Below are 12,510 nucleotides of genomic sequence, written 5' to 3' on the forward strand. Positions count from 1 at the left end.
ATGACAAATCCCCAGCTCTAGATGTGTTAACTCAAACGCAGTGAAACAGAACCTACACAAGCTGCAAAAGAGTGAGTCTCACTCCCTTTGCGAAGGGCTTCAGTTTTAGAAAACATCTAAGTTGTTGAATCTTTGAGATTAATGTAACATTAAAAAGGTGCAAACAATCAAATGTAATACACTGCAGGGGAGCTGGACTAGATGACCTTTAAAGGTCCCTTCCAACCCAAACAACTCTGTGATTCTATACATTACTAAGCAGTATTTGTAGACATTCTCTGAATATGCATACCTATCAGTTCTTTAGCATTTTTCCTGTGTAGAGTTAGAATATATAAACTAGGGGAGGAAGAATACCTTACATTAAGTAATCACTGGTGTTTTATGCAATTCTTCCATTCCTAGTAATCTAGTTTAAGAAAACCAGTCTTACAAGAATGAATTTCAGTTTCATGCTGAGAAAATACTCTGAAAATGTGTTAGGAAATAACATAAACTGAACACCACAACAGCTCTTTGTCTTCAGTACTTTACAAATAGTTACAACCTGTTCCCATTTTGCAGTATAATACATTCCCTTCAAGGCAGAAAAAATTAGTTAGTGATTTGACACTTTAAAGATAACCTCTAACACCTTGAAATAATTCTTAATCAGCTGCAAGGGTCAAGTAAGCTTCCATCTAAATAAACTTTTTTTTTTTAACCAATCACAATGAACTTCAGAACTGCTTAGAAGTTAGATTGCTTTTAGGCAATCTAGTGCTAGTGTGTATAGAGATAGAGATGATAGTACACCAAAATACCACGCATAAAGAACCTTGTGAACTTACTGGGGTTTTTTTCTTATAAAAGCCCCTCTGTATTGGGTTTGCGTGGCGAGATTTTGCTAGTGGAGGGGATACAGAAGCCACCTTTAAGAAGCTGATAGAGGCTTCCCCTGTGTTCGATAGAGCCAATGCCAGCCAGCTCCAAGACGGACCTGCCACTGGCCAAGGCCAAGCCCATCAGTGATGGTGGTAGCACTTCTGGGATAACATAGTTAATGAGATGGGGGGGAAACTGCAGGAGAGAGAGGTGGGGGGAGGTGTGGGCCTCATCCCCAGCCTCCTTTGGGCACCCACCTGCTCCAGCATGGGGTCCTCCACAGGCTGCAGGTGGATCTTTGCTCCTCTATGGGCCTCCATGGGCTGCAGGGGCACAGCCGGCCTCACCATGGGCTGTACCACAGGCTGCAGGGGAATCTCTGCTCCAGTGCCTGCAGCACGTCCTCCTCCTTCTTCACTGACCTCTGTCTCTGCAGGGTTGTTCCTCTCACGTATTCTCACTCCTCTCTCCTCACTGCTGTGCCAGGCCCAACAGACGGCTGCTGGTGCAGGAGGCTGGGGACCCTGTGGGAAGCCCATGCTGGGGCAGTCTGTTCCTGAAGGACTGCATGCTGTGGAAGGGACCCACGCTGGAGCAGTTCATGAAGAACTGCAGCCCATGGGGAGGACTCACATTTGAGAAGTTCATGGAGGACTGTGTCCTGTGGGAGGGACCCCATGCTGGAGCAGGGGAAGAGTGTGAGGAGTCCTCCCCCTGAGGAGGAAGGAGCAGCAGAGACAATGTGTGATGAACTGACCCCAACTCCCATTCCCTGTCCCTCTGTGCTGCTGGGGGCGGATGAGGTAGGGAAAAGTGGGAGTGAATTTGAGCACAGGAAGAAGGGAGGGGTGGGGGGAAGGTGTTTTAATATTTGATTTTTGTCTCCTATTATCCTATGCTGGTTTGATTGTTAATAAATTAAGTTAATTTTCCACAAGTTGAGTCTGTTTTTGCTGTGACTGTAACTGCTGGATGATGTCTCCCTGTCCTTATCTTTACTTGTGAGCCTTTCATTCCACTTTCTCTCCCCCATTGCCCTGGCTCTGTGTTGCTGGCTGGAGCTAACGAAAACAAGCTCTGTAGAACAATAAATAGGCCAACTGGCAAATCAGGATGTTTTAATGTAAACAGTTATCACTACACTGTCTGAACTGTTCAGTTCTGCACAGTTAGCACTGAAGACTTGCACTACCCCATTTTCTTCAATATCTTGCATTTATCCTGATCACAGCGAGCATGGAGTTGAACTTCACAGGTTGATTGTTGGGGTTTGTGATGTGGTTTTGTTTGTTTGTTGGGGTAGGGAAGTTGGGGATTTTTTTGGGGGAAGTGTTTGATTTCTGGTGGTTGGGTTGGTTTGGTTTTTTAGGGTTGTTTTTTTGGGGTGTTTTAGTTGGTTTTTTTGGTTTGTTTTTTTTTTTTTTTAACAAAAAGGGGAATCCTAGCTTTATTCTTCAACATGGAATTCCTTATCAACTCTTAATCCCATTGGTTTTGACTCCTTATGCTTGACTTGAAATACTAAAGGGAAAAGTACAAAAAGCTATAATATAGTAACTGAAAGATTTAAAGTTTCTTCTCATTAGTTATCAATCAAGTATGAATATTTGTGTAAGGTGATAAAAGTTTCTGGCCCTTAGAAGCTGTGGAATACCACTTGGCAAGTACTTCAGCTGTTACATGGTGTTACTTGAAGGTGTAAACTTTATGTGCATAACCTACATATAAACTCTAGCTTCCAGGTTATCTTGGGAAACAGTTGATCTGCTATCAGCTGGACAGAAGTGTGCTAAAAACTGTAGAGATCAATAACTTACACTTTCTTGTACAGAAACACAATCTTGGACAACTGTCACTACTACTACCTTGCTGTTAGGCTCCCCTAGGCTCACAGCAATGTTCGGAGGCCAAAGTGCTGAAAATGCTGCTACGTGTTCTTGAGCCTAGTCAGTTACAACTTCAGCACAATAGTAAAATGCATTATTTTCCTCTCTACTACATTCTCAAAAAACTTGCTTTACACATTTTTGTGTAAACATGTAAAATACTGCAGTCATACTGTTGCCTGCTTCTGCTTTTTTTTTTTTTCTTTAATCTGCCTTACCCTTTTGACCCTGTGGTGGGGGTGAGTGAGAGGTGGATTTTCACACAAAGAAACCCTGACTGTTTTCCCCCTACTCCAGCAAAGACAGTGATTATAAGCAGGGAAATACCAGTACTTTCTAATGCAGGTGTGTATGCCCTTCAGTTCGTAACTTGCTATCACCCTCCTGCAATCTTTAATGCAAGTTACATTTGTGTATTTAGTGGCAGGGGAGAGTCCTTAGATGGTCTATAACTCCTCTTAGGAATCTGCTCCTCTGCAGGAACTAGAAAGAGTCAGACAGCCACGGGCTCCATCTCCATCAGCACTTACTGTGCTGCCAGAGGAAACCACAGCCCTGAGCGCTCCCCCACTTACACCTGGCTCTGTTCTGGTTCCCTCAGCTGAACACCTATGAGTAGGTGGAATGTTTTCCATCTGGTTCCATCCAGAGCAAACCTGTGCTTGCTAGATGAAGTCTGATCCACTGCAGGACATTAGCTGAATGTTTGCTTTGGGAGTGCAATTTTGACCTGGGTCTAGATATTTCCAGTGCCATGCAGAATTGTGTTGACTGACACCCTTCCTGAGGAGAGCACCAGCTAGAATACCATAGTCCAGTTCTCAGCTCCAGTGATCTGCTTATGCCACTTTCTCCAAGTTAAAGCTGTGTGTCTCTTTGTAGCAGGGCAAATTATAAAAATAAATAATTTTTCCTTACCTTTAGGATGAAATACCAGCTAACTAGAAATCTGTTCAAGTTTGAGATACCCCTAGCAGCTGAGGTCCAGTTAGGAGTTACAGGTCAACAGTTATAATAGTGCTGTTTTGTATTACAACTTTAAGAGACTGCTTCTTTATAATGTAGCCAGCAGGCTCTTCTGTACAGCCAAAGCATCCAGTGTACAGCATTTACTAAACATTGAGAAAGTTCAAGATAAAATACAAAATATTAAGGGACTGATTTATTGAAACATGAATAAATAACAAGGATGGCACACACCTACATTTATTTCTGTGGGACGTACCTCTGAGAATGTACCATCTCTAAATGCTAGACAGCTACATGTAACATTGTTATGATCTGGGGCAAGAGGCACTCAAGGGTGCTTTGTCCTGTCAGAAGACATGCTGCTTCAGGAGGGTTTTAGCGTTTGGGGTTTTTGTTGGTCTTGTTTGTTTGTTTGCTTGATTGTTTGTTTGTTTTGGTTTTTTTTGGGTTTGTTCTTTTTTTTTTTGAGTGACCATCAAGCTGTTCTTTCTTTATAATAATTTCTATCACTTTATGATGATAAGTCAGTCATGCTAGGAACTTTAGGCTACATGCACAATGGCTTCAGGTCATAGCAGAACTTGCCTTCAGCAGAAGCTTTGTTCAAACCTGAGTTTTCAGTACATCTTGTGCCAAAACTCATCTCTGGCACATGAAACCGTCTGATTGTTACAGCAGTCTTCAAAGAGGTTCTGATCATTTTATTTTTTAATTCAGCTTTACAATAAGAAAATCAGAATAGGGAAAAGTTAACTCTTTAAAAAAAAAAAAAAGACAACACATTTAACTAAAAACAAAATTAAAATTTTAAAATTCTCTGGTAAAACAAAAATTCAGTGATTCTGTTTTTATACAGTATAGCTTGTATGAAAAATGTTTTCCAAACTATAAAAGATTTTTCAAGAAGGACAGAAGATAACTTTTTCCTCAAGAATTAATTGCAATATGTAGTCCAGACAAGAGGATGAAAGCACATCAACAATGGTGAAATTTCTGAAGATTCAGGTCTTAAACATGGGTTATGTTATAATGTAATTCTTTATAGCAAATTCATGTCTTAGTTTTCTATCAAATTAATTTTAGTGCATTTCCCTTTTCCAGAGATTTAGACAACTAATATATTAATTTATTTTGAAATTAAATGTAAAGCATGCTTTACTCAAGCAAACTTCACAAGGTTGTAACCCTGTATATATAATAATGTTAATAAATACTCTCTGGGGGGGAGGGGGGGCGGAATCATCACCAGAGTTGGCTTAAAAGTTTTGTTTTGAAACGAAGTAGAAGGACAAGAAAGAAAGAAATGCCAGAACAGATCTTCTTCCTAATGTATTTTGGGAGAGGTCCACAACAGATTAGGGCTAGATTAAATCTTAATTTAATTTGATATAAACTGACAACCGAAAACTTACAGTGCACTGAGCTTTTTAAAATCTTAGAGAGATACTTAGCGCTAGCTTTCATCTCATTTTAAAGCACCATGTGCCTAAACTATGCATTTCAGTTAAAACAAGCTGTTGTCAACAAGAATACAATTATCAAAGGTAAAAATATAAGGTGCAGCCTCTTTAGAAGGATCCCTTGTACCACACACAGTTTCCAGACTTGTATTTGAGAGTCCCTCTGTTATTAATGGCTCTCTGTTATTAATTAAACTTGCAAGACATATAGCAAATCTCCTTTACAATCTTAAAGGATAAGTGAAGGATTCAACTTCATTTCTGACCAATTTACATGTAAATTTGCCTCACACCATTTTAGCAGCAAAAATAACCAGTTGAATTCCTCAGAGCTGTATCGTATTTTTCCAACAGCTTACAATGTACTGAATTCATACTTCATTAGTGCTTTCATCTGATAGTATGTAACCCTGTGGAAAAACAGGCAGGGATGTTGCAATTGTAAAATTATTTCTATATTAAAGTGACAAGTTTACATGTTTTTCTCTCATTCTTTTACAAAGATTATATTCTCTTCATCATCTGACATCAGCAAGACCAGTAATCACTGAAGGCCCATCCACAAGCACATTCCAAAATAATTAATCTTCATTTGGTTTTGAGGATGGAATTATTAAATTTATTTTCTTTGTAACCTAGGAGCTGTGAATCATTCAAGTTTCAATAATGTTAGTCCTTAAATGTTTAGCTCAAAGGTAGTACAAAATATTACTATAACAGAAGGAACATCATCCCAGATTCTGAAATTCTATGAGATTTCAGAATTTCCTTCGCTTTCCAGGGTCATCTTCTCTCAGCAGTCTTTAAGCAAAGTCATGAATTTTCAGTTCAGTTTTCTAGAAAAGGAATCAAATAAATTAGTTTAATGTACCTTCACATATGGGATGATTTTTCATTTGTCTAAATAAACAAATCAATTAAGGTTACATGTGAATTATTTTGAATCCATTAAAATACAACACTTCTTCAACATACCTGAAAATTTGCCCTCTTAAGTAACAAAACAATCTGCAAGTTTACAGAATTGGTACGACTTACACCGAGGAGTACAAAGTATCACTGAGAATTCTGAGCTGCAGATTAAATTCCTCAGAACAGTCCCTGACCACACCAGTCAGTGGTCTGCTGGCTCACTGCAGAGCAACCCTTACGAGCTGGTTTTCCTGTGACTCCAGGAAAACGTGCAATCAGAACGTTCTAAAATTGTCAGCTGAATCTAACCAACTCAATTATTATTAAAAATATATTTCTATCTGTGATCTGGTTTTAGAGCCCTTAGGATTCAGGTTTTCAAGCTTTCGTCAATGAAGGCTCCAATACGAGTACGCAGGTTTTCAGCATTAAGTTCCCTATAAAGGAATGAGACAGGTTAAGAGGCTCAGAAGATGGAAACCAGCCAGAACGCCGTGCAGGAGGGTGCTAAGAGTGAGCTGAGCTTCCCCTTCCCAGAGACATAAGCTAAACACAAAGCTGTTGGCTTCAGAAAGCCTTCTCTCCACCAGTGCCATGGTATTTGCTCCACTGTGCAAAAGAGCTCAGAAGTCATGGCTCCACAGCTTCACGATGAGGAAACCTCACATGGTAGCACAGACTCCTGGTTTCTGCTCCAGGACAGTTTATGTATTTTAAAACCAAAAGTACATAAATATGGTCAATATAGGCACTGTGTACAGCTGTGGCCTAAAAGCTTACACACCTTAACACAGTACAAGCTGAAACTGGCAATGGGACAATAGAGAAGGACTCTTGTTTTGCAATTCCATTTTCTCTCTGAGTGTACCTGATCAACTTCCTACCCACTGCTAAAGGCGATGGAACTCCAGAGGGAAAGGTGATGCAGAAGCAGATAGTCCTTAAATTCTACCCCATAGGGTAGATTTATTCAGAAACAAAGAGGGAAGCTGAAGAGTGCAGAAATTTCTTTAGTTATTTCTGTTCCTAAAGTTTGTCTCATCTTAATACAATCCAAGAATGAGTAAAGAAAATGACGACTATCTGGGGCTCTGCTATCTCTGTGTCTCACAGAGATACTGGTATTACCATTAGTAGATTGTGGTACAAGTTCTGGTGTCCAGAACTCAAAAAGAACATTGATAAACAGCGCAGCCTTTGGGAAAGAGCCACCAGAATCATCCCAAGACTGGAAAACAACTTTAAAATCAGATTCCATTCCTTCATCTGTTTTGTTTAAGCAAGAGATCAAGAGATGACCTGGTGATAGCAATAAAGTACCCAAGGAAAACATCACGAGCTTGTTGTCAAGTAGATAAAGATCTAGGAAAATCCAATGGATGAAAGCTGAAGCTAGACAAATCAAAACTAAAAATAATATACCATTTGTTTATTCATTTAAGCTCTGAATCATTAGAAGAATACTTTAGAAAAATTGCAGGAAAAGGTGCTTTTCTAAAAACTGATTTCTGACTGAACATGTGAATTGATTGAGTGTGCTACAGAGGTCAGAACAGATGATCAACAAAGGTTTACAAGAACAGCGTACTCTTCAGAGAGAGGGAATATGGCCATTTGAGAGCTATTAGCTAAACAACACTCAAGTTCACAGGAACTTTACATAAGATACTAAAGATACTTAAAAAAAACCTGTACTCATTAAAAAAAAAAAATTGTCCTTGCTGATGAAACAGAAAACTCCATTTACCAGTGCAGAAAATAAGGAAAATGTCTGTAACTGCCTAAAAGCCTCAGTAATGAAATCTCTGGTTTCATCAGACAGTGCAAGTAACACCAGGGCTGCCAATGACAGCCCTGAGGCCAGATAACTCCCTGGCAGACTTGTAGCCTTTGTGGGCATCGTACTGTCTACAAGACCACAGGCTGGGCCCAGGGGGTGAGGAGCAGCGACAGAAGTCTGGTTGGAGGCCAGTAATTAGCAGTGTACGCCAGGGGACCGTCCTGAGTCCAGTCCTGTTTAACAAATTCATTAATAATCTGGATCAGGGAGCAGAGTGCACCCTCAGCAAGTCTGCACATTACACAAAACTGGGAAGAATGGCTGGTAAGTCAGAGGGTGGTGCTGCCCTCCAGAGGGACTGTAACAGGATGGAAAAACAGGCTGGCAGGAACCTCATGAAGTACAACAAGGGGAAGTGCCAGGTCCAGCACCTGGAATGAACAACCCCGAGCACCATTACGTGGGGCCTGCCCAGCTGGGAAACAGCTTGGCAGAAAAGGACGTGGGGGTCCTTTGGTGGACACCAAGTTGAACATGAACCACCAACGTACCCTTGCAGCAAAGAAGGCCAGTGGTATTGCAGGCTACATTATCCCTCCCAGCAGATCGAGCACTGGAGTGCTGTGTCCAGTTCTGGGTACAAGCGAGACATGGACGTACTGGGGAGAATCTAACAAAGGGCCATGAAGATGATTAAGGGACTGGAACATCGCTCCTATGAGGAGAGATGAACACTGGCACAGGTTGCCCAGAAAAGCTGTGGAGTGTCTCTCCTTGGAGATATTCAAAAGCCATCTGGACACGGTCCTGGGCAATCTGCTCTAGGTGTCCCTGCTTGAGCAGTGGCAGTTGGACCAGATGACCTCCAGAGGTGCCTTCCAACCTCAAGCATTCTGTGTTTCTGTGATTACCAGCTGAGAGAAAATGATACTAATTCTAGTAAGACCTACACATATGCAGACTCTGCAGACTGACAGAAAGGAAAAAACCTAAGAGTATACTAAGCTAACAAAGTCAGGTGTGAGGCTGAAGTAAGTAGATAGCAACTAGAGAACACTCTTCTGATGCTTAGAGAGTTAAGAAAAGGTAAGATGAAAGTACAACTGTCATTCAGCTGAAGGAAATCAAACTAGATGTTACCGAAATACTGTAGTAAGGTGCTAGTAAATGTTAAATAAGAAATGGGTGACACATTCTGCAAAGAATTTGATAGGAAGAAATTTTCTCATGGCACAAGGGGACTAGGGAGTCTAGAAGCACTGAAAATGACTCAAGAGGGTATTGGAAGTGAGAGGGTCAGAGACTGTCATGGAGACACTTACAAGCTATCCAGCCTCACCCACTTGTGTATGCTAACTAAAATTATTTATCCTGCATCACACTTCATGGATTTAACCTAAATTGCCACATATAAAGCATACCACATATAATGTCAAATTAACCAATATTTTCTTGTGCTGAGAAACTTTCAAAGCAAAGAAAACTATACATGTCTCTTCCTAGAATTCCCAGCTAATGGAAAGCACTCCTACTACTTCCAGAACTTCTTCCTGCGTGTTTGCCTTGAGTTCTTGGGACTGAAACATGCATCTTCCTATCATAACCATACCAAGGACTCCATTGTACAATCTGCTTTAGTCTGGTGCCTTCAGAGCTGTGAGTCACGGACACATACAATAGAACATTAAGGAAGACATGCCTTGAAACAAAGAACTCAAGGAAACAGGATTTATCAAAGCAATTATTATCAAGCTCCCCAGTTTGATACTGACCTGATGTTTCAGATACACTGTCAAAGCCTGATTGAGAGCACACCCTTGCGTTCTTCTTATGCATGAAGGCCATATTTTATGTCCTGTCTAAATAACACAACATGCTACCTGTTGGCTTAAACAGATGAAATACAGTCTATATGCCCTACTGAACGCATGTCTTTACCTTCGCTTTCTTTGAAGATACACATGTACCAACCACTGGGCAATAAACGGCCATACAATAGCAAAAGCTAGAATACCAGGAGAAATTTCAAAGGGCCACCATGATGGTTTCTAAGGAAAACAGAAAAAAATTCTAGTCAGCAATCTGTGTGCACATACTGAATACCAGATGTATGCTTCTCAATCACTTCAAATGCTACAGTATCAACACAGAAAATACTAGTAAGACCAGAAAAAAAGATTAATCTACCAAATGACTTCTTCAGATGCAGATTATGTTTTATCTCCTAGTCAAAGGAGTGACAACATGAAAAGTACATACTAAGAGCTAGATATAAAATATTCAACTCATCTTTTTTTTTCACCATTCACACTGCTTTTTACAAGTAAAAAAACCAATATTTTACCTTGACAGAGGAGGCGGGCTGATAATTTGTCTGTAGTGTTGCAGATTTTGCCTTTAAATACAAACAAAAGCTGGTAAGTATAAAAAAAAAGAAACTGCAATTAAAATTTTTCTGCTTCCCTAAATAAGAATATGAAGTTATTCCATCTTGTGAAGGCTTTGCAATCTGAATATGTAACAGTTTAAGGAACAGAACCATCCCCATGCAACCCCCCTTCCACCACTTAAGTTTCAAACTTAACTCTCATGTTTCCATTACTCTTTATATCATTTTTATAATATTTCTCTGTGTTAAAAGAATCTGTGTCACTTACTGGACCTCTTTATAGTTTTTCAAGGCCCCCCTTGCCCAACTTGGCATTGCAACTTTCTCAACTCTGGTCTAGTCCCAGCAGTTGCAAGCCAGAGCAGAAATCCCAGCAGCTTAATTTGCATGATTACATGTTTCTACACTAGTCTATACAAAGGGAAAAAGCACTGGTTTAGTCAGCCCTGAGCTCTATAGCTACAGGCATGTCTAACAGCATAAAGGAAAGGGAATACTCTGTTCCAAATCTTCCGGGCAATCCAGAAAATGAGAAGTACCACAAATTTTTCAAGACTATTCCCATACACTATTGTTGTGCTTCCACAAAAACAAAGCAGTCGGTTTTTCAGATCTTTCTTAATTCATGCAAGTGTGAAACATAAGCTTCTGTTTCTTTTTACGTAAGGGTAGCAAGCACAACATGAACTGCTGGGGAAGAATCTTTTACTATTTCTTCATATATTGCTCAGGCAAAAAAAAGAAAAATCAATCTGTATCCAAACATCAGGTTCTTGAATAGCTGTGATGGAGTGAAATCATGGGTTTAATAAACCCTTTTCCCTGCTGCCTTAGATTTGGAGTATGTGAATCCCATAGGATACTGCTTGTACAGCGCTCTCATTCTCAGATAGATCAAAATATATCAGCAAGTCAAACAAAAGCAAACATTTTTAGGTTGCTGGTTCAACTATATTTACAGCATCTTTTATTCTCCCAAATATACAGTATTTCCACTGAACTGGAAGGAAAAAGAAACATTACATCAATAAATGTCTACACTTGCTTAAGACTTATTTTGCCTGTCTCGTACACATGATGTGTACACACAAGAAAGCTGGATTACTTCACGGACAAAGAATGCTCTGAAGAATCAGTCTTCTGCTAACTGAAAAATGGAATCAGAAGTTCTGCCTGCAAATATTTACCAATCTGGAAGATGAAGATAATTTCTCACTTCCTTTGAAAATGCTTTGAGATCTACTCATCAAGAAATTATCTGGGATCATATATTACAAACATTAACTATGGAATCTCCATATACCGACTATGTAATGTTATCAATAACTATGGCTAAGATCAGTCTGCTCGGAAATCAGTAAAATAATATACGGTTAATTTCTAGGTCAAAATGCATGGTTTTGCTCACATGTACAAGAGTCCTGAATTGTGTTCCTAAGAGTAGGTACCAATCAGAAATTTTAAGCTTAAGGAATAAACTAGAGAATATAACTGAAATGTCTGTACAGTTTAAGAAAATTGTCTGAAACTTTAATCTGAAAAAGCATTAAAATATCCAAGGAAATTTAATAAAAAGTAATCAAATAATTTCAATGTATAATACCTGTGATGCTGTAATTGCCTCCAGCATATGCAACCTCTGAAGGACATTCTGCATGTCTTCTTGCAATCGCATCAGCACTACTGCAATCTGTTCATTGAGGCTACCTCTGGGTCCTCTGTCTGATCCCCAGCGCTCTCCGTCCCCTCCACTACCCATCTGTCCACCTTGTGCACCATCTCCTAGAGGCTGAAGTCTATGCCCTGTGTTGAGGGAGATAAAAAGAGATACGTTAAACACAGAATGGGCCACCAACTCTATTGAAAATGTTTGATTTTAACAGTTCAGTTTTCTCCCTGCCAAACGGAGTGTGGTACACCTAATCACAGGCTGCATTCAGACAGTTCAAAAGCACTGTGAGGTTACTGCAACACCATCTGAGATCTCTCCCTACAGCCTCAGTGTGACAGTATCATTCAAGGTCCTAGAAGTGCATAAGCATTTAGCATAAAATTATTAATTCACATCCAGCCAAGTTCAGCAGTAAATTCTGCCCTAGCAAAAAGAAAGCAAGACCTATCTTCTTAACAGGGGTGGGTGTATTTTCAGTTTGGCACAGTCTCCAGCTGGAAGAACACTGAAATAGAGTGATGAAAAAAGATAACTGTGTGAAACTTACAGTACTCCCTTAAGCTACAGACAGCTAGCCT

The 12,510-nt window shown here is 39.9% G+C and overlaps 1 protein-coding gene across 2 annotated transcripts in view; it reads right to left on the reverse strand.

Annotated features, from left to right (window-relative positions):
* Positions 1-5,035: 5,035 nt before the first annotated feature.
* ACBD5 (acyl-CoA binding domain containing 5) overlaps positions 5,036-12,510 on the reverse strand; it is a 32,095-nt gene continuing 24,620 nt past the window's right edge. For both annotated transcript variants that reach the window (XM_086742117.1, XM_086742116.1), the window contains 4 exons: positions 11,864-12,063; positions 10,216-10,266; positions 9,810-9,919; positions 5,036-6,015 (listed from right to left, as the gene is read on the reverse strand). In XM_086742117.1, the coding sequence (XP_086598243.1) occupies positions 6,003-6,015; positions 9,810-9,919; positions 10,216-10,266; positions 11,864-12,063 (374 nt within the window). In that variant the 3' untranslated portion in view covers positions 5,036-6,002. The remainder of the gene's footprint in view (positions 6,016-9,809; positions 9,920-10,215; positions 10,267-11,863; positions 12,064-12,510) is intronic.

This window comes from Chlamydotis macqueenii, chromosome 2 (assembly GCF_036417535.1).
Source record: "Chlamydotis macqueenii isolate bChlMac1 chromosome 2, bChlMac1.mat, whole genome shotgun sequence".
NCBI classification, from domain to species: Eukaryota; Metazoa; Chordata; class Aves; order Otidiformes; family Otididae; genus Chlamydotis; species Chlamydotis macqueenii.